General features: G+C 46.7%; 1 protein-coding gene across 1 annotated transcript in view; it reads right to left on the bottom strand.

Annotated features, from left to right (window-relative positions):
* The window catches only part of PSD3 (pleckstrin and Sec7 domain containing 3), a 565,935-nt gene extending 553,164 nt beyond the window's left edge, over positions 1-12,771 (bottom strand). Inside the window, exon 1 of the mRNA XM_027122996.1 lies at positions 11,803-12,771. Within this exon, the coding sequence (XP_026978797.1) occupies positions 11,803-12,519 (717 nt within the window). The 5' untranslated portion in view covers positions 12,520-12,771. The remainder of the gene's footprint in view (positions 1-11,802) is intronic.
* Between the last annotated feature and the right edge of the window lie 8,876 nt (positions 12,772-21,647).

Here is a 21,647-nt window from a genome sequence, read left to right as displayed (position 1 = left end):
TCTTAATAATCATAACGATTCCTCTGGGTGGGAAAGAGGCAGGAAAGCCAATCTACACGTTACTGTTGTGAACCGACAGGTTGTTACCGTCACAGATTTCTAAACGTCATTTTTGTTCAGGAGTCACAGGGGCCTGCTCCCAGCCTGGATCACCTGCTTTGATTTGCTGTCCAAACAGCAGGATCCTTCGTGTCTACAGCAAGATACACTCCCTGCACATTTGCTCATTCACAGAATCGTCCCAGAGTCAAACTGCCTCCCCTGCTTCCTGCAAGAAATAGCTTCTGATTCACCGACTGGTCCGGCATGCAGGGCCCTTTCCTGCATCTCTGCGTCTCTTAGCAACGCCTCCCAAAGCGGCCCTGTTCAGTTGCCATCATCACCTGCCACCTGGGAAAGGAAACCGGCCAGTTCCGGTGCGGAGCCACCACTCTCTAATGCACAGACATGGGACTCTGTGTCCAGATTTTCTGGTCTTGGTTGCAAATTCTCCAGTGTTGCATTAAATTATGCTTATTTTTAAATCCTGGAATGTGTGCTTCTCTCATGGTATTTTATTCTTTTCAGTAAATGTAGTTGACTAATTTAAATTTATTTTTTATACTTTCGAATAAAAGATATAAACTAACAAGCCAGAAACCTTAAATATTTTCAGTTTGAAAAGCATTCACTCTCTAAATATGTGACCACATAGTTGTTACGTTCCTTCATAATGAATCATGAAATTCACACATGAACTCAGGAGAAACCACGAACTCAAACCCTCTCTACATTCTATCAATCCAAGCTTTCCTCCCTTCATTCAGATGGCCCATCTCCATTAAGAATCTTCTCCTGACTAAATCACCCCACTGCAGGCCTACACTGATTATTACATAAAGTAGTAGACCTTTATCTTTATTCTGCTGTTTCTTGTATATATATGTCTAAAAATGCCTCTTTGCATATATGTTTGCCTACCACAAACGTTAAGCTTATAGAAAGCAGAAAAAGAATTTTCTGCCTCTGTTTTGTGCTTTATAAAGGACCTACAGAAACATTTAATAATGCTTGAAGTAACTTACAGGTAGTCAACAGTGTAATTCCTGCCATTACTTCTAACTGGATTTATGTGATGCTTTTTTCTCAAAGGGCTCCAGAAGCTGCAAACAACAAGACGACACAATAAACAAAGGCAGCCGGTCCTCAGTGGCTCACAAAACAGCATAAAGGTGGTAGGAAAGCAGTTTGCAGAGAACTATAAGGAAAAGCTCATTTAGTAAAACAGATCGAGGATGAGAAGGGAAAGAATTTTGCCATGAGCTTTCTAATATGGCACGAAAAGTAGACTGATTTATTTAAATAGAAAAAAGTTATTTTACAGGTTGTTTAAAGCATGGAGTAAAGCTGGTTCATTAGGAGAATAGTTACCGCTATTGGGGGTCATTATTCATAAAGATTATTCACAAAGCAGATCCAGAAAACTAGGTCACCAAGCTCAGCCAGAAATACCACTGTTAATTCTTTGGCTACGGGGCCACCCAGGAACTCCTTTAATATTAGTCTAAGCCACAATACATTTTCATAGAAACACCACTAGGCTAAATTTATGACCCCAAAGATAGTTCAAAATTTTATTCTACTTTGGATGGACTCCAAGAGTGCCAACCACCACTTGCTTGCCAAGTTCCTGGCATGGATGGCCTCACAGTTCACTGCCTACAGATGTGAACCGGAGGGATGAAAGCACCTGAGGGAAGAACAGAAGGAATTGGTAAAAGAGGTCATTTAGTGTGGTTTTGCCATAATCTAAAGTTGAGAAATATTTATGGAGCACCTATTATGTGCAATGCATTTTGTAATGCTCAAAAGGCGGGGGGGGGGTTTTTCTATTTAAATCATAAATTCTATGCGCTGCAATAAGTTTAACTTTTTGAGGTTACAAATATGGAAAAGATCTACTCTATTGTCTATCGTTAGAACACAGCTTCATTTGGGGAAATCTCAAATCCTTGAGTAACTGGAGTTTTCTCCCCCTTCACCTGTCTGTGTCCGCAGGACCTCATCAAACCTCTACATTTCAGAACTAAAGACTCTGAAGAAAATTAAAGCCCCCAGTGTTCAGAGGGAGTTAAGCTGTGTGCCTCAAGGTTTCTTTGACAAGATTAGGAAATGAGAGGCAGATTCAAACATGTAATCTGCAGAGTAACTGTAGGGGGGTCACTTCATAAACACACCCACCCTTCCCTTAATTTCTGTGTTTCTCTCCTGCTTAAAACTCTTCAAAGGCTCCCCAATAATAAATTTAAAAATTTATTATTTTACTTAGAATAAATGTCAAAATCCTTACTGAAAACTAAGAGGCCCTGTGTGATCTGGCCCTGCCTATAGCTCTGAGTAAGCTTCACAGTAACTTATGCTCCCCAGTAACCCTGCAGGTACAGGGGACTCTTCTGCTAACCCTGCCTAGAACCTTCCCTCCCTGATCTTCTCGTGGCTGCCTCCTGTCTGTCACTCAAGGCTTAACTCTGAGGTCACCTTCTGTCATCACACAAACTAAACCATTCATTCGAGCACCCTCCCCTCATCACCCCTTGTTTTACTTTCTTCCAAGCTCTTGTGGCCATGTGAAGTCCTATGCCCGTGTGTTGTTTGTTTGTTCATCATTCCCTGTAGGAGCAAGGACTTTGTCAACTCACTGCTGTACCACCCGTGCCTGGAACATTGCTCGTCACATAGCTGGTGGTCAAGAAATACTTATTGAATGAATGAATCTGGAAGTTATTTCTTCAGCAACTTTATTCATCCCTAGCATGGCCATAGTCACAGAAAGCAACAGTATCATCTCTGAACACACAAAATCAGAAGAGGGACTTCCCTGGTGGCAAAGTGGTTAAGAATCCACCTGCCAGTGCAGGGGACACGGGTTCAATACCTGGTCCGGGAAGATTCCACATGCCGCAGAGCAACTAAGCCCATGCGCCACAACTACTGAGCCTGAGCTCTAGAGCCCACGAGCCACAGCTACTGAGCCCGCATGCCACAACTACGGAAGCCCACGCGCCTAGAGCTTGTGCTCCGCAACAAGAGAAGCCACCGCAATGAGAAGCCCGCGCACTGCAACAGAGTAGCCCCCGCTCACTGCAACTAGAGAAAGCCCCCGAGCAGCAACGAAGATCCAATGCAGTCAAAAATAAATTAATTAATTAATTTTTTAAATATCAGAGGAAAAAAAATCCTTTCTAAAACTTGTGAGATCTTCTGCTAGCTGAGCCACTCTATCCTTCCGCTGGATGAGCCCATTCAAAACTTCCACTGGTTGAGCCCACTCAAACCTTCCGCTGGATAAGCCCACTCAATCCTTCTGCTATATGAGCCACTCAGAACTTCCGCTGGATGAGCCCACTCAATCCTTCCGCTGGAGGAGCCCACTCAGTCCTTCTGCTAGATGAGCCACTCAACTTTTACTTTATGCAATTAACAAACTTGCCTTACAATTTAAACAAATCTGCTGTCTAGTTTCCTGGCCTGTGGTATATTAAAAAAAGTATATTAGAGGTAGACACACTAATAGCAGCAAGAAGGGATAGGCCAGCATGGAGAAAACTAAAAAGTTACTAAAAGGCAAAAAGAACTGAGAAAACAGAGTATTTGGGGCATTAAGCGTAGAAGCAAACAGTCTCACAGATCTGAAGTTGCCAGCAAGCAATACTGCAGTTACAGTAATTGCTTAAGTTATCAAGAAAATTAAGTTATGTTGTATACATGTATATGTATCTAAGGAAACAGGGAAATAGTAAATGTTAAGTCCTCCTTCGAAAAGTTTTTATCCAAAATGCTATTTTTACTGTTATTTTAAAGGGCAAGCAAAATTCGGTTTTCTAAGAGAATTGATTTCTGTGGAACATGTTAGAGGACCTCTTCCTCCCTCCCTCCCTCCTTCCATTGTTTCCTTCCTCCCTCCCTCCCTCCCTCTCTCCATCCCTTCTCACAGAACTGTGTAGCTAACCATGTCTCTTTTACCTTGAGCAGCTAGAAAGCACACAGCCAAATGTGACTTTCAAACATACTGGCTCTGTTGGCCTTTATGTTCTTTTGGGTTCTTTTCCTGATCTTGACCTTTCTTCATCTTGACACTTATTTATGTTTTCCTAGAACTGATTCTTTATTACTGTTTACCTTCACCATTATTTTTATTATTTTTTATTATTTGTGCTATAGTTATTTTTATTATTATTTTTATTATTTTTATTATTTGTGCTATAGTTGTAGGGCACTTTAAATCCTTTATGGAAAAAGATTGAGATCTCTCTGCTTGTGGCATGAGATGGATGGAGTGACATTTTAACTGTTACTTCATCATACAATCAGATTGATAACTCAGTCAAGAGTAACCAAGCTTCTTGCAGACAAAATGGAATTTTCAAATGACAGAACATTGTAAGTGCTTGAATAGGGTCCTGGAGCTTTTTAGCTCACGATCTGCTGGACTTGGTAATTCAAAGGTTAATACAAAATCACACATCCTGAAAATTGAAAGTTAAATTCCAAAAAGTTAAAATTGACTAAATATAATCACAGGATATGTGCACAACACAAAGGGCAGCCAAAAAAGAGCCACAGCTGCTGATTCCTTTAGAACGAAGGAGAGCGAACTTCCTCACAAAGCAGGCTGCAGCGGCCCAGCAGTGGTGACACGGTGGAGCCAGGGTTCTTTCCTTTGCCCATCTCGTGTTTTCACTGATACGGTTCAGTTCAAGGAACATGGCTTCCCCTCACTGTCCTGACTTCTCGGATTCTGTGAGTAGCCCAGGGAGTGGCTGTAATGTTGAACAGATCACACATAGAACCCAAAGGGCTACAGAACCCTGCTTTCACTGAAGGACTTATATTTATGTAAATCATGTAGCATTTTACAGTCTCTAAAAGTCTGCAAGGAAAAAAGTCTTTGAAAGAGAAAACTTACCATGTTATGCCCAGTAGCAGATTCTGGAAACAAATCTATTTATAAATCATATCAGGCAATAATTTGATTCTAATACATTGCTTGTTCAGGGATGCTTTTTAAAAAAATCTCCTTAAGAGCTATAAAAACTGGTTTCCCTAAAATCAGAGAGGGCTCAGATAGGACATTTATAGAAAGCAGTGACTTTATAAATTTTAAGTGAAACTCCCTGAAAGTGTCTTTGTCATCTATTGGGTTGGCCGTCCGCACCTGCCCCCTTCTCTCCATGTCCCATCAACTTCTAGGACCTGTCCCTCACGCAGGTTTACATGGTTATAACCACCTTTGGGCTCTCAGTAGATCTGATAGCACCATATGAGCTGTCCCCACCACAGTAGGTTGGGTGGGCACCAACCCCCAACCTGCACTGGACCAAGAAGCCTCTTTGCAGGGGGATTGGGAAGCAGGTCTGAGGAATCCCAGTCTTTAAGGAGAGGAGATATAAATCTGGGAATTGTGGGTGACCATATTCCTCCCCCTGGAATAGGGGAAGCAGATGTGCAAAAAGAGAAAGAATAGTTCAGAGAAGAGTGCTGGTAAGGGCAGAGAGCAACAGGTGAGTTGAAAAGAGAGACCTGGGGCTTCTCTGGTGGCGCAGTGGTTAAGAATCTGCCTGCCAATGCAGGGGACACGGGTTCGAGCCCTGGTCCAGGAAGATCCCACATGCCGCGGAGCAGCTAAGCCTGTGCACCACAACTACTGAGCCTGAGCGCCTATAGAGCCCGTGCTTCACAACAAGAGAAGCCACCGCGATGAGAAGCCCGCACACTGCAACAAAGAGTAGCCCCTGCTCGCCGCAACTAGAGAAAGTCCACGTGCAGCATCGAAGACCCAACGCAGCCAAAAATTTAAAAAAAGAAACAAAAAAGAGAACTGGATGCCCTGGAGCCCTCATGCCAGGTGATCCTGACGCAGCTGCACCCCCACCCTTGGTTCTACACACCCAACACTTACAGGCAAGGGTTCTTCTCATAATGAATCCCCCTCATTGGGGTTAAGTAGCCTTGAGGGTTTCTATCACACACAACCAAGAATCCTAACTAATCTACAAGTGATAGAACACTTTTGTTCAAGGGCACAAAACTTGAAAGTTAAACTGAGGCAATTGTTGGAACTGATTCCAACTGGCTGAGTGCGGACAAGCCTCTTCTTCATTCTGGGCCTTAATTCTGGAATCGATTTCCAATATTCCCTTTGCTAAGTAATTAAATCACGGGACTAAAAACACAAAACAATCCCTTTCAGCGAATGTATTTCCTTTTAATATGGGAGAATAACAAAACACAACTCCTTTTTGTATAGTTATAAAAAACTCAATTCAGTATTTTGTCCAAATCTCTCAGGGCAAACCTAATACTTAATTCGTGCGACCAATATTTTGTAGAGAAATTTAACACTTGAGATTAGAAAATTGGGTATATATTGGTGTAAATTGTTTAAAAATGTATTTTGGTTCCTTTTTAACCTCTGGATCCTGGAGAGGTATCTAATTTTACCAATAAAGGAGTTTCCCAACAGTAGTGACTTCTAAATATGATGGATTTTTAGAGATTTGTCATCAAAAGCTGTAGCTTTGGTAGAGTTTTCACAAACACAGGTGCAAATGGATTGGCAAGAATTTAGAATCTTGAGCTAGTGGGAAGCAAATCACAGTCTGATCTTTTCACATTTCAGATGAGAAGTTGAGACCCAGCGTGAGGAGGTCGCCCTTACTTAGCTAACTTGAACCAAAGAGGGGGCCAGACCTGGGTCCCAGCTCCCACCCTGAATCATTTCTACAAGTCTCAGAGGCAATGTGTGAAGTGGTCCGTGTGCTCTCCGCCCTCTTGTCCCATCAAGATGTGGAGGTGAGATGGGGCCATGAGGGCGGCTCCTGCACAATGACGACAGGACGTCTGTGTGAACGTCGAAGGAAGGGGTAAGGAGAGAAAAAGAGTGAGAGAACATTGTCATGGGAACGCCGAGGCAAACCACAAGATGAAAAAGAGTTGAAACCCATTCTGCTACCTCAGGTTTTATTTACTGAAATAATAAATCAAGACATCTGTGTCAAAACCAATGCAGTGTAAAACAGACTAAAGATAAGCTTTTGAATCTGATCAGCACTGTCTTCTAAATACCAGAATCCTTTAAAAGTGATACCACTGCACATTACATCACTGTTCAAATTACTATATGGCATTTATGCAAGCTCTCTCTTCTAGCTTCTTTTAAAACTTCTAAATTGCTCACCAAGAATGACTAATATAATGACAGAATTATCTAGAATTTTATCTTTCTATGAGCAGAACAGTTTCTAAACTCACAACAGGCCAGAAAAGTCAAATTGGCTTAAGAAATTAAGCATTTACTCCAGATGAGATCAACGACCTCCTCCTGGGGATTAGGTGTACCTGGGGGTCAGTACTGAACTTCAGAGGAGAACTTCATTCAACTCGAATCTGGTCAGAGAAAGAAATATCAGGCTTTAGGGAATAGACAGCGAACGATTGTGGCCCTAAAATTTTGTGGTGGGGATTTGTGTTACTGCCCAAAGATGGCACTGACTCCTATCACTGGATGTTAACCCCCTTCCAAGTTTCATTCATTCAACTGATTGTTCAGTGCTGGTCCTATAGAGAACATCCCAGCTCCCGCTGAAATCCCATATCCCCTGAGAGATGCAAGCCCGCTAAGGGTAGCTTCCCTGCCCTGGAGCCGTTTGACAAAATAATTAATATTTAGAGACAAGCGGAGGTAGGTGAAATTAAATTATTTTCATACTTTTATTTCCTTAAACAGTTTCATTACCTTTCTGGATTCGAAGATTCATACTTATCCCAGAAGGTCAGAGCTGGAAAGACCTCAGAGGTCAGACGGGGTAACCTTGCTTTGCTCAGTGAGTCGTCAGGGCGCTTAGCTAGTTGGCTGGCAGAACCAGAGCTTCATTTCATCTCCTGAATCCCAGTGACAGTGACCTTTTCTCTAAATAAAATCTCTCTATCAAAAATTGATACACTTTACAGACATATTTCAGACCCTGTTTTTATTTTAAGGCAAAACAATCCAAGACACAGAGGGTTAAAGCTATTCTCTCTGATCTGCTGTGTACAAGTGGACCCCCCTTCCCCTCAGCACCTCAGGGAATAACTGCTCCCTACCCCCGTCCCTGTGCCCCCGCCCCCAGCCTCCAGGGAGGCCCTTTCTGCCCTGCTTATTCTCACTCTGCCTTCTAAACCCTGAACACTCCTAGCAGCTGGTGATGAAAACTCAAAAAGCTAATTGTTTTTGAGATGAGAGAGGAAGAGAAGAGGAAGACCAAAATAAAGAGGTAAAATCCTTGGGAAATTTAAAGCTACAGGTGGGGTTTGTAGAAATGGCATTTGGGGGGAATTTTTAATATTACTTACTGCTAATTTTCTTTCCTTTTTTTTTTTTTTTTTTTAAGTTGTTTTTTTTGGGAGGGGAGCTGTGGAATGGCTCTTTTTTTTTTTTTTTCTGGCTGCTTCGGGTCTTAGCTGTGGCATGCGGGATCTTTGTTGAAGCATGCGGGATCTTTTGTTGCAGCGCCCGGGCTTCTCTAGTTGTGGCGTACGGGTTTTCTCTTCTCTAGCTGTGGCATGCACGTGGGCTCCAGGGCGCATGGGCTCTTTAGTTTGCAGCATGTGGACTCTCTCGTTGAGGCATGCAAGCTCAGTAGTTGTGGCGCGCAGGATTAGTTGCCCCGCGGCATGTGGGATCCTACCTCCCTGAGCAGGGATCGAACCCACGTCCCCTGCACTGGAAGGCGGATTCTTTACCACTAGACCACCAGGGAAGTCTTTCTAATGTCATTTACACACCCAAAGTCATTGTAATTTCAAAACATAAAATATGTAAGATAGGAAGACAGTTTAAAAAATGGAAAATTCCCAAAATGATTGTAGAGAAAGCTATTTTCCCCTCTCATTTGACTTGTGTCTGTTTTCTGTGTCTTTGTATCTTTAGCCCCAAACTCAAGTCACATATCAGCAAGGCTAGGTCACTAGACCTGATAGTCCTGAAGCCCCTTCTCCCATGTCCCAGGAGTGCTTACAGGACCCCAGTCCCGTGGCTGGTGGGCTGCCTTCCGAGGAAGCCTCGCCCTCTCAGAAGGCAGTGAGAGCAGAGCTCCAGCCTCTGCATGGACCACAGGAGCTCTGTCCAAGCTGCTGCATCCTGGCCTCAGGACGTAGCAAGTCACTGACCGTCCTCAAGCATCTGTGTCCTCATCCACAAAGTGGGCACAATGATAATGTATAACTTCACAGAGTTGTGAGGTTCTGATAAGAAGGAATCATGCTTTGGAAGCTCTCTGTAGGGCACAGAGAGCTGTAGTTTTCACTAAAGCCTAGTCATGGTTTGGATGAAGAACTAAGTGATTGCTGTACCCGCTCCTTGTGATACTTGGATACATCAGCAATGCTCACTCTGGACCCCATTTGTTTCAACAATAAAGGAGTAAATTTAGCCATTTGGAGAAGGAAGTCTACACTTAGGATCCAGACTTTTTTGCTTGAGAAGTTGATACAAGGACCTCCATCCTATGATACGCATGTAGGAATAGATTTCGCTTCCACGTAAGCAATATTTCACTTTAATAAATGTAGTAAATAATCACATTTGTATGAGTGTATTGAGTGAAAGGCCTCTTCACTGGTAGCTCACAGAAGACATTTTTAACCAGTCTGCTGTCACTATGCGGTGACTCACACAGCTAAGTTCCAACTCATGTGAGGACAGGGCGGTGCTTGCGCACCAATCTATCAGACCCAGGGAAACCGTCATGTGCCCAGGGCTGGGCGGATGGAAGCCTCTCTTTGTTGATTTCTTCCTTTCTCTAACACCCAAGGCCAGGCAGAGGTCACCTGGCTAATAACAGCCATGAGGCACCTGAGGGACTTGTAGTTCTGAAGGTGCTGATTTTCCAACTCCCTCTTTGCTGTGACAGAGACCATCACACAGTCTGACCAGCATGGTCAAGGTTAAGTTTAGCCCTGCATTCTCCCCTGACCCCAGAGTCCCCAAACTGACCCCTCTAACTCCATGCTTCCCGGTCCTACCTGCTGTCCCACTGACTTTGCTTCTCTTCTCTCCCCTAAGATAGGGCTACTGAGGGACCCTCACTGGCCCCGTGGCGACTGCCAGGCAGGTGGCATCCTCAGGGCTTTCTGATGGGAAAACTGAGAGCTCTGGTGGTTTGCTCAAGGTTAGGAGTTGAACCTGGGGTTTCCAGGATTTTAGCCAGGAATCTTGCCGTCCTTGCTTTAGATGGGGCAGATGTCTGGGGATCCATTAGCAAAAGTGGCTAATGGGGCAGACAGGCAGAAATCTACCCACTTGGAACACGTCCCACAGTGCCTCTCCCTAGAGGACTGGCAACAGCTCTGAGGTTTTCTTATACCTGGAAGGCGGAGGAGAAAGGAGGGGAGATGGAGTTTTCAAGTCATCAGAGCAGCATTAAAGTACACAAACAACTACCGTGTGACCCCACATTCAGAGACTGGGCTCTGACGCACGGATATGTCATTCCTCTTAAATCCCTGTAGGAAACGCAAGATACAAGGACTAGGATGGAATGTAAACCATTTCTTAAGGAAGCATGCTAGCATTTCTCTTCTCCAAGAGTTTCCCTCCAAAGAGAACTTGAGCTCATCTTTTCTCCCTGATTCTCTACTGTGGCTGTAAGGGCTGCCTGTTACGGGGAAAGGGGCAGGAAGGAGGGTGTAGAGGCACGCAGGAGGGAGGCACAGGCTCCAGATGATGCAGCATCACGTCCACACCTCTGGGAGGCCCCTCTCCCGATGCTGTGAATTTCATCCATTTCTCTGGTGACTTCCCCAAGCGTCCCTCCATGTGGACCTTCCACACAGTCCAGCAAGAGGCCCCTCCTCCATCTCATCCCACCAACCCCTCCCTCACCCTCATTGCCTGTATATGGACAAAGTATAGCAAGATGTCCGTGCTATCGGGAAAGAGAAAACAAAAGCATAATTTTTAATTTTGTCCACCCATTTTGGGATCAGTACATCTGAGCTGGGTGGAGAGGGGAGGCTGGGCTCAAGCACCAGCCCAGAGAGGAGGCTGAGTGGAGATGCAGAGAATAAAATGCAAAGAGCAAAGAGTAGGCTTGGCCATGACTGGAGCTGGGAGAGACGCTGGAAACCACCCAGTGCTACCCTTTCCCTTCTGGTGGGAAGGGAAGCAGGGTCTGGAAGCTGACGCTAGGAAGAAAAACATCGACCTGCCGGCAGGGGTGGAAGGTGGTCCACTGGGTACAGATGGGGCTGAGTTCCAAGACTGCACTCCAGTTCTGGAAACCTCGACAAAACCCACCGAAGGCTCCCCAAGTCCCCCTCGCCCATTCCAGAGAACAGGTTTTGCTTCTGCCCTTTCCTTTTTGGGAGCAAGAGGAGGATTTTTGCCTAATCACTTCCCAATTCCTTCATCTGGAGTTGGGGATAGGAGCCTTTGTCTTTCGGGTGGCTATGCAGCTTAACACCCAGCATAAGGGCTGGCACAGCACAGGGCTCAACAAGTGTCCGTGCACCGCCACCAACCTCCCTCTCCGCTTTCCCATAAAGGACGCTAGTCTTTGGCAGAAATCTTGGGAAGGAGCGATACATTCTCTCCTTCCGCAGGATAAGCCGCTCGTGCAGGGAAGGTGGCGGAGCACAGAAGAAGGAGCCAGGCCCACAGCGGACAGGAGACCCCAGCGTGAGGAACTAGGGGCCCTGCGGGCACATCGGCCCCCTCTCTCCACTCTCGCTTCTCTGGGAAGAGCTCGGGTCTCAGGGATTCAGCCACGCGCACTTTCTTACCTTGAGAGGCAGGGCGGCAGGTGGGGCCGGGCAGCTCCTGCTGGTCTGGAGGAGCGCACGATGCCTGCCGAGCCTGGCGCTCCTGGGCCGCGTGGACGTGCCCGAGCCCTCAGCGCTCCGCGGGCGCTCCGGGCGGGGTGCCGGCGCCTCGCCACTTCCCCCGGACCGGGGGCTTTCAGCCGCGGCGGCGGCAGCCAGGGGCTGGGGAAGGGAGCCTCCCACGGCGTCCTGAGCCTTCGGGTCCGTGCCCCACACGTGCCGCGGGGCAGGACCGCCCGGCCAGGGCTTCCAGCCCGCGGAGGGACTGCGGCCACCGTCGCCCATGCCGCGAGCCGGGCTAGGGGGTCTGCATGGCCGGGGCTGCCGCCGTCCACGGGTCCCGGAGGCAGGGGATCTGCGAGCGCGCCCCCTCCTTGCATCCACGTCCCGGGTTTTCTTCTCTCCCTCTTTCCCCTCGTCGGGAGCAGAGCAACTGGGAGCAGCTGGTGCCTCTGTCCCACGGCCCTGCCTCTGCGGGGGAGGGGCAGCCGGGCCCCGCGGGAGCCCGAGGGCCCGGCCTGCCGAGAAGCCGGTCCCGGGACCCGAGAGAGAGCGTCCCTCTTCCGGGCCCCCTGCGGCCGCAGTCCGGGCGGGAGCCAGGGCGGGGCGGGCGCGCGCCGGGGTGGGCCGCAGCTGCACGGAGAGGAAGGAAGTTTTCATCTGCTGCTGCTCAGCCATGTCCTCCAGGGGCTCGGCTGGTCCAGCCGGGTCGACTTTCAGACCTCGGTGCCCAGGGATGCGAAGGCCGGCAGCTGCGGGCAGGCGTGACCTGGCCCCATGGCTCCACGACGGCCTGAGGAAGCAAATTATACACCTTCAGCCCAGGGGGAGTCTTCCCCCTGGAGTGGGGAAGGAGTGGGGATGGAGGTGACCCAGCCGCGGGTCAGGACTGTGCATGAACAGACAGGCTGGGGGAGCGAGGCTGGGAGGGGACAGTTGGGACTCGGCTGCCCTCTCTCTGGTGTGTCTGATGGCTTTCCTTCTGTTATCCGGCCCCCTCCCCATGTTTGAATTGAAGACACTAAAGTTACTAGTTTCCATGCTTATCCTAAACTCCATATTAGCGACACCTGTTGTTTGGTGTCTGACACTGAGACGGATGCATGTAAAGATGAGCCCCCAGGACACTTCAAAGCTCACTTTCAATCTACCTTTCTCGCATCAGTGACACACAGTTGTAGACAACTTTAATGTTTTAATGAATTTCCACTTGAAATCATGTGGTTATTCAGGAATTCCCCAGGGGGTAGTCCCATAGTCCCACAGCAAAATACTAGGCATCACATACACACACACACAAATAGATAAGTAGAAATAAAGAGATAAAGATGAAAAAGAGAAAATAAGAAAGAGAGAAAGATGAAATAAGAAAATCTATCCAGGTGACAAATCAAGCAGGAGGTTTTTTGTTAAATTATTTTAAGAAATACTTTAGTTTTCTTAAACTGTGAGAACAATAGGAAATCACCTGAAAATTCATCCAGTAATTCACATTTAGTGGGCTACTACAGGCTCAATATCCCTCACAATGGAAAAGAGCCCTTTGAGTCCTGCTGACCTTGATCCTGGGGACAGCATAGCAGTGAGTGGAAAAGGTCTTTTCTTTATCAATTTGAGCTTGACTGGGAGGGAACCAGGAAATGATCCTCTGAGACAAACTGGCACGTGGCCTGGAGAGCTGGCAGCAAACTAGCCTGAGCCACAGCCTCCCAACTCCTGACCATGACCTCCCACGGGCAGCGTACCTTCAGTGGCCGAGGGCACCGGCCCTGGCTGACCACCGCTGGCCGGGGCGGCTCCTTGGAAATTCTCAGCCTGGGTGGATGTGGCCCTGTGTTTGTTTTCCTTCTTAAACATCTTCACACAGCTTTTCCACCCAAGTTTATGGAGGCTTCTCCTTGTTTCCAGACAGCTGACAAATGACTCAGTCTACATGTGTCCAGAGCTGTCTGGGCCAGGCTCTGGGCGCTGTAGCCCTTTTATAACAAACACCATGACAGAGAAAATTGCAGCAAAACATATGTCCAAGTCTCAGACTTATCCATTGAAATTATGACATACTGATCTGATTATATTTATTTTCAACAAAAATCCCATGTGAGTGATGTCTAGGCCTCTTTATGTAACTCACTCTCCTATAAAAGAACTTACTTGGACATTGTAACCACTCAACAAGTATTGTACTAGTTGGTTAACCGATTAACTCTGAATAAGGCCAGGGGGGAGCTCTGTCTTCCTGCAGAACAGGAATTTGGGGAGAAGTACCGTTGTCTTGTCTTAGCTTCCAGGGGTTCGAGCATCACACTAGGTGCTCTGCATTTCTGTTATTCACAGTTCAACCCCATCTTGAGAGGCAGGGGGCAGTGTTTCCACTGCACAGGTGAGGAAGGTGGAGCTCGGGGAGGGGAAATGATTGCCTTTTTACCACAACTGCCCCAGATGGGCAGGGGCTTAAGGAACCATCAGAAGAGAAGTTTCACTTCAACTCCAACCTGCAAATAAAACAATGTACCAGGGGCTTCCCTGGTGGCGCAGTGGTTGAGAGTCCGCCTGCCGATGCAGGGGACACGGGTTCGTGCCCTGGTCCGGGAAGATCCCACATGCCGCGGAGCGGCTGGGCTCGTGAGCCATGGCCGCTGAGCCTGCGCGTCCGGAGCCTGTGCTCCTCAGCGGAAGAGGCCACAACAGTGAGAGGCCCGCGTACTGCAAAAAAAAAAAAAAAAAAAATGTACCACAAAGTCTGTGGTGGTGGTGAGTTCAGGACAATTCTCTCTTCCGACTTGTTATTAGCAAGGCTGCCGCAGAGGTGATTACTGCCAAATGTTTCATGTCTAGGTTGTTTGGGCTGGCCTGGGAGGAGAGTAAACAAATGGCGGGGATGCCACTGGGGGGTTGACAGGAGGGCGGAGGGACTTACCTGGAGGACACGTGTAAGACACCTCCTTAGTATTGGGGGGACTTTTAGGGAGCTGGGGTTCTCTGTGAGAAGTAGGGGCAGGTGCCAGAAAAACATGGGTTTCTGCTGTGATGTAAATAGCACAGGGACTGAGAGCACGAGCTTTGGTGCTACACAGACATTTTTCTGAGCCCACTGTGTGGCTTTGTGACCTTGAGCAAGTTACTTAACCTCTCTGATAATCAGTTTCCTCTTCTCTGCGTTAACAATACCCACTTCATAGGGTTGCTGAGAGGATGAAGTGGAAGTGTCTGTCAACGTCTTGTTTAGCATAGTATCGGGCACAAAAAGGTTTCTCGATAAATGTTAGCATTTCTTAGAATGCATATGCACACACTTTTCAGGCCTAGGAAGTTTGGTTGACCCAATGGAACAATTTGAGCTGTTGCATGAAATCTTTTTTTTTTTTTTAAACCTGCAATGGCAATCATATGCAAGTTTGTACGCTTCCTATCTGATGGGTAAGCATCTGAGAACTGAAGAAGTCACTGCGATGAGGGAAGGGTTAAGGTTAGGGTTAGCAGTGAGTTTGGGGTCTGGAGGTCTGACATGATCATTTATTAGCTGTGACTCACAGCATGTTTCTGACCCTCAGTGGACTTACCTGAGCAAAATATATTTCTGCCCTTTCTGTCTTAAAGAATTGTTTTGAAGGTCAAGGGGGATAATCTGTGTAAGAGTACTCTGTAAACACAAAATTAATATTTATTAAGTCTTTACATCAGGATGGGTGTTGTTATAATAATATCATTAATAATAACTCTAAACTTAACCATCGTCTGATTTCTCTGAAAACTCAAGATCTCTTTGTCTGAAAGGATTCTAAATTGATTTCTCCACCACCACTGACCTTCAAGATTCATAAGGTGTGAAGGCAAACAACAGATAATTTAAACTGGACTCTATTTCTGCTAATGACCTCTTCTCATCACTTCTAGCGAGAAAAGAAGATCTAGAAACTTAACACGGGTGGAGCGGGGAGTGGGCACTGAGGAGAGATGTCAGGGCTTCTCTCTCTCCAACCTTGTGACAACCTCATGCAGTCGGCAGCTGAGCCCCCTTCCAGAGACGCAGAAAGAGACTGAGAGCACCGGGGTCCAGAGTGCAGCGGAGATTTCATCGGGTCTGGCTCCCTCCTCCCCTCTCTAGACCGGTGGACGGTGCACACAGCTGGTCCAGCCCATCTGCTCCTCTCTCCAAACCTGGGCTCCCTGGAAAGGCCCACCCACCCACATGAGCTGCCTCGCTGCCCAGGGAGCTACTCGCTAAAGTTTTTTCTCTAGCGTTCTTAAGAGCTTAAATGATTTAAGATTGTACAAAATGGTACCTTATCAAGATCTGTTGTCTGAATTGAAGAAAAGTAATTCTCCCAAGAGTAGTGATTCCAGAGAAAGAGTGTTAGAGGACCATGTCCCGGGGGTCCCAAGGGCTCCTGGAAATATTCCATTCAGGAGTGACATCCTCTCCACACGCACTCATTCTCTCAGGGGAGTTCACGCCACTCGTCCTTGGCAACTAAATTTGGAGCCTTCTGGAGTCCCTGTGCCCAGTTTGGTCATGACCTTCCGGCATTAGCACCTGATAAGAAGAGAAGAAGGTGGTATCTCCTGCCAAAGGATATGTTTTGGAAAATGCACTGTTTAAAAATAATTTTCCAAGAATTTTCTTCCTTCTTTTTTTTAATTTTTCTTTTTTATTTTTGGCTGCATTGGGTCTTCATTGCTGTGTGCGCGTGGGCTTTCTCTAGTTGCAGCGTGTGGGCTTATTGTGGTGGCTTCTCTTGCGTAGCATGGGCTCTAGGCGTGCGGGCTTCAGTAGTTGTGGCTCGCGGGCTTAAACCATAGACTCAGTAGTTGTGGTGCCCGGGCTTAAGTTGCTCAGCGGCATGTGGGATCTTCCCGGACCAGGGCTCGAACCCGTGTCTCCTGCACTGGCAGGCGGATTCTTAACCACTGCACCACCAGGGAATTCCCGGAAAATGCATTCTTGATTCAAGAAAGAACGAGAGACAAGGCGGAGGTGGGGGTGGGCCAGAGGGAGAGCTTGGCAGAAATGAAGCCTGAATGGTTAGGGAGGCAGAGAGAGTGGACCCGAGCAGAACTCTGTGGGGCCCCCAATTACAAAGGCCTCTCCATGTCCCCTGCCTCTCGTTTGTAGAAAAGCTGAAGTCTCCCAGGCCTCCCTGAGTCCAAAAGAGTGAGCCCAAGCAGCTAATGATCAGGACAATAGGGTCCCAGACTCAGTGTCTGATGCACACTCCTGAGCTGTTTTACAGATACTATAACTGCCACCAGAGGGAAAAAGCTCACTGCATGATGACCAGACTGCAGCCATGATATAACTGCCACACGCTGAGCAGTACTGAGTCTATGGCTAGCACAATTCCAAGAACTGGCCTCAAGAGAATGGGATTAGCACTGTTGCTCATGATCATCTATACCTTTGTGAGCATCAAAGTAATTATAGCTTGCTCTGCCTGTATACATAAGCAGGCAATAAAAACCGTCAGCAAAGAGGTACTACGGACACATGTCAACATCTTCCGCTCTAAGACCTCAATGCCCTTTCTCAGCATGAAGAAGTTACAGAAGATGTACCTTCGTTCCTAATCCCATAGAAAAGAAATGATATCTGATGGGGGCGGGGGTGGGGGGTGGGGGTGGGGGGGATTTGTAAGTAGCTCTTTGCAGGAAACTGCCCTCAGCAGGAAACCCCCTTTCTTGTTACTTTAGCAAAGCATCTTATGGAAAAACCCCGAACAAACTTTTTGGCTAACCCAATATATTGTAACTAACCTTAAACCAGGCACCCGCATGCTCTGCTCATCTCCAGCCCAAGCACACTTTTCAAATCTTCTGATCACACAATACCTTGCCTAACTTGTTGGTTCTTTCCTTAGATCAGAGAAGTAGAAATGAAGAATAAGTAATTAACAGATGATCAGATCTCTTCCCTAGCTTCCCCTTCAGTAATCTTGTGAACAGACTGTGTGAACAAGACAGCATCTAAAGAAAATCACAAGAAGTTGAGAAGCCTGCACGCAGTGGGGGAGGGTGATGACTCTGACCCCCTATCTAAATGATTAACTGAAATTATGCCCCTTTTTTCCCTTTAAAAACTGTCATGGCTGAGTAGAATCTTCAGAATTGGTCTTGGGACATGAGTCCACCTTCTCCCCAGATTGCGGGCTTTTCTGATTAAAGCATTTTTCCTTTCTACCAACCACTGCCTCTCAGGTATTGATTTTTTGGTTTGTTTGTTTTTGTTGAATTTTTGAATTTTATTTTATTTATTTTTTATACAGCAGGTTCTTGTTAGTTATCTACTTTATACAAATTAGTGTATACATGTCAATCCCAATCTCCCAATTCATCACACCACCACCACCACCACGTTGCTACTATCCCCCCTTGGTGTCTGTATGTTTGTTCTCTACATCTGTGTCTCTATTTCTGCCCTGCAAACCAGTTCATCGGTACCATTTTTCTAGGCTCCACATATATGCGTTAATATACGATATTTGTTTTTCTCTTTCTGACTTACTTCACTCTGTATGACAGTCTCTAGATGCATCCACGTCTCTACAAATGACCCAATTTCATTCCTTTTTATGGTTGAGTACTATTCCATTGTATATATGTACCACATCTTCTTTATCCACTCATCTTTTGATGGGCATTTAGGTTGCTTCCATGACCTGGCTATTGTAAATAGTGCTTCAATGAACATTGGAGTGCATGTGTCTTTTTGAATTATGGTTTTCTTTGGGTATATGCCCAGTAGTGGGATGGCTGGGTCATATGGTAATTCTATTTTTAGTTTTTTAAGGAACCTCCATACTCGGGTATTGATTTTTGGGTGGTGGGCAGCCAGACCTGAGATCAGTAACAAGAGTGATGGCAGGAATCAGCACTGAGCATTCCTGCTCAGGCCGTACAAATAAAGCTTCAGGACTTTCCAGAATGTTCTGTCTACTGGTTAGAAATGCACCTTCACAGTTGTAGCTTGGTTTCCTCCGTTATCATAAGGAGATTTGCCTAATAGTGAGCTTGATGGTGGTGACAGTGAGAGCTGCCATTTACGAAAAATCTCTTTTATGCCTGACACGGCCAAGGGCACTTTATATATATGACTTCTCACCCCCAGAACAAGGTAAATATTAGACTCTGTCTCAGACAGGAACACAAAATCTGCAGAAGTTAAACTGCTTTCCCAAAGTGACATAGCAATGAGGTGGACCCAGGTCATTCAGGATCCAAAGTCCATGCCCTTTCCACAATGCCACATTGCCTCCCAATGAATATATTTAGAGGACAGCATTATCTTCCATTTTACAGACAAAGACTTGAGATTTGGAGAGGTTAAAAAAAGAAAATTTTCTCACATCCTCCCCAGGTTCCAGGGGCACGTGGTCCCCTCAACTCCTCCACTCCTTACTTTCTCCAAACCCAGTCCCCTGTGACTATTTTTTCCTCTCCTCCAAAAGCAAGCCGGGCTCATTTCTTCAGGAGATGACACTGTGTCAGATAGTCCCCTTGTGATGACTATTTATGGAGGAACCAGATGGGAACGCTTGGGAAATGCTCTGATTAGAAAGAAGCTTTCATTTCCATCCTGCTTCTATTTCCTTTACTGCCTGCCACCCAACTCCATACACACATGGGTGTGTTCTGGGCGATTCTTTGTATGTTAAGTTGCTATGTGTCTACACTGGCATCTGATCACACAGGCTGATGCTTTTGAAGTAAATGGAAAAATTTCTTGAACAGATCAGAGCACTGGCCTGAGGAACTTGAACGCTCTGTCCTGTGTCGAGCTTAGATGGCCATCCTCTCGTTCACGGTTCTGAGACACTTTCTACTACGAGGCGCTGGGCAGTTAGAGGTGGGGTCCTTGCAGGGAGCAGGACCACTCCACCGAGGGGCTGGGGTGGGGGGAGGAGAAGGGCGGCTTGAAGGGGAGGAGTGTGTTTGGGGTCTGTGTTCGCTGAGGCCCGGGTCAGAGCCAGAGGCTGTACCTCTTCACTTGGTCTGTAATTGTCCCTTGGGGAAGCCAGCCTCATAGGGCTGTGAGTTTCCTGGAAGGAGGCTTCACGGAAGCTTGATTAGTTGAGTAGCAATGATTTCAAGTGCACATTTTGTAAGTTCCAGGTGAACTTTGTGACGGCGCAGTTTGATCCCACGTGCCCAGCACCTCCCATCTGCTCTCCTGTTTAGTCCTCGGGATGCAGAGCCTGAGGCCCAGGGAGGTGGGTCAACTTGTCCCCTGCTGCTGACCAGAGGCAAAGCCAGCCCTCAGCCCTTCTGTCATAACTGCACACAGGGCCCTGATGGCACCAGGTGCCTCCCAGACCCACCCAGGCCACACTCCCTGCCACCCCATCGCATCCTGGCAGTGCCCACCCCATCCTGGCCAGCCAACTATACTGACGCTCTGCACCTGTCTTCCAAGCCCCAGGTCTGCACGCCTATGAGCCTAGGTCCCCAGTGTCTCCAGCGTTGTCAACTCCACAGACAGTGGTTTGCCTGCACCATCCCTGCATTCCCAGACTCTCCTCCCACTCTTCCTCTGTGGGGTCCCCTCAGACAGGACAGGTTCCCCAGGGCCACCGTGCAAAGCCTCCACCCGGACCCTGGCTGAGCTCTCCCCTTCCCTGTCCTCCCCATCCTTGCTAGACACTCTGGCCATCAGTAATACTTCCTTTTCTAGCACTTTCTGCCAGAAACATTGATTCTGATGCCAATGGTAGAAGTAAGAAAGAAAAGACAGGAGAGAAGGAAGTTTTCAAAAGGCTTTAGAAATTTTCTTTTTTCTAACTCCTGACACAGTCTCAAAAGCCATCTGAAATGTTTTAATGTTACAACTCCTCTCCCATAAGTAAAATATTAGGCTAAATTGTAAACTCAGATCAGAACTACATATTGATAATTTTTTAATATACACCAGACTACAAAGTTTATTGAGACTCTACGGAACTATGACTAATTCAGCAGTGAGCTTGAAAATGTGTCTGTATATGTATATGTGTCTGATATATGTGTATATGTGTCTGATATATGTGTATATGTGTCTGATATACTTGCATAGTGAGGCACCGTTTACATAGAAGTGAAGGAGGTTTTATCAAGTCTTAATAGGAACAGTTGTACCCATATGATGAACACCCTCTTTTCACCCTCTGGTAACGGCCCTGCATGAAGGCTTTGAAGGGAAAACACAGTGATTCTCAGCCCTTGTTGGGGAGTTTGATCTTTTGCTCTACTCCCTAATTCCTGAAAGGGTAGAATGATCCAGAAGTCAAGAACCAGTCCCCTGGATCAGTGTTAAACAGAACCTCTGTCCCAAAAAAGGTACAATGTGATCACTTAAGCAATAGGGAGGGAGAAATCTAGAATTAATAAGGCTGGATAATATTGGGGATCCTTACTTGTCCAATGGATTCCCAGCTTCAGTTTTAGGATTTCCCAGCTTCTGCTGTACTTTCTTTTTTTAAGTTTCTTAAAATAAATTTATTTATTTTATTTATTTATTTTTGTCTGCATTGGGTCCTCAGGTGCGCAGGCTTTCTCTAGTTGGCAGCACGCAGTGGCTACTCTTTGTTGCAGTGCGCGGGCTTCTCATTGCAGTGGCTTCTTTTGTTGTGGAGCATGGGCTCTAGGCGCGCAGGCTTCAGTAGTTGTGGCTCACAGGCTCAGTAGTTGTGGCTCGCGGGCTCAGTAATTGTGGCACACGGGTTTAGTTACTCTGTGGCATGTGGGATCTTCCCGGACCAGGGCTCGAACCCGTGTCCCCTGCATTGGCAGGTGGATTCTTAACCACTGCGCCACCAGGGAAGCCCTCTGCTGTACTT

Source organism: Aethalodelphis obliquidens, unplaced genomic scaffold (genome assembly GCF_003676395.1).
Source record: "Aethalodelphis obliquidens isolate GAN/ISIS:26980383/991018 unplaced genomic scaffold, ASM367639v1 scaffold25, whole genome shotgun sequence".
NCBI lineage: Eukaryota > Metazoa > Chordata > Mammalia > Artiodactyla > Delphinidae > Aethalodelphis > Aethalodelphis obliquidens.
This window is presented reverse-complemented; position numbering and strand designations above follow the sequence as displayed.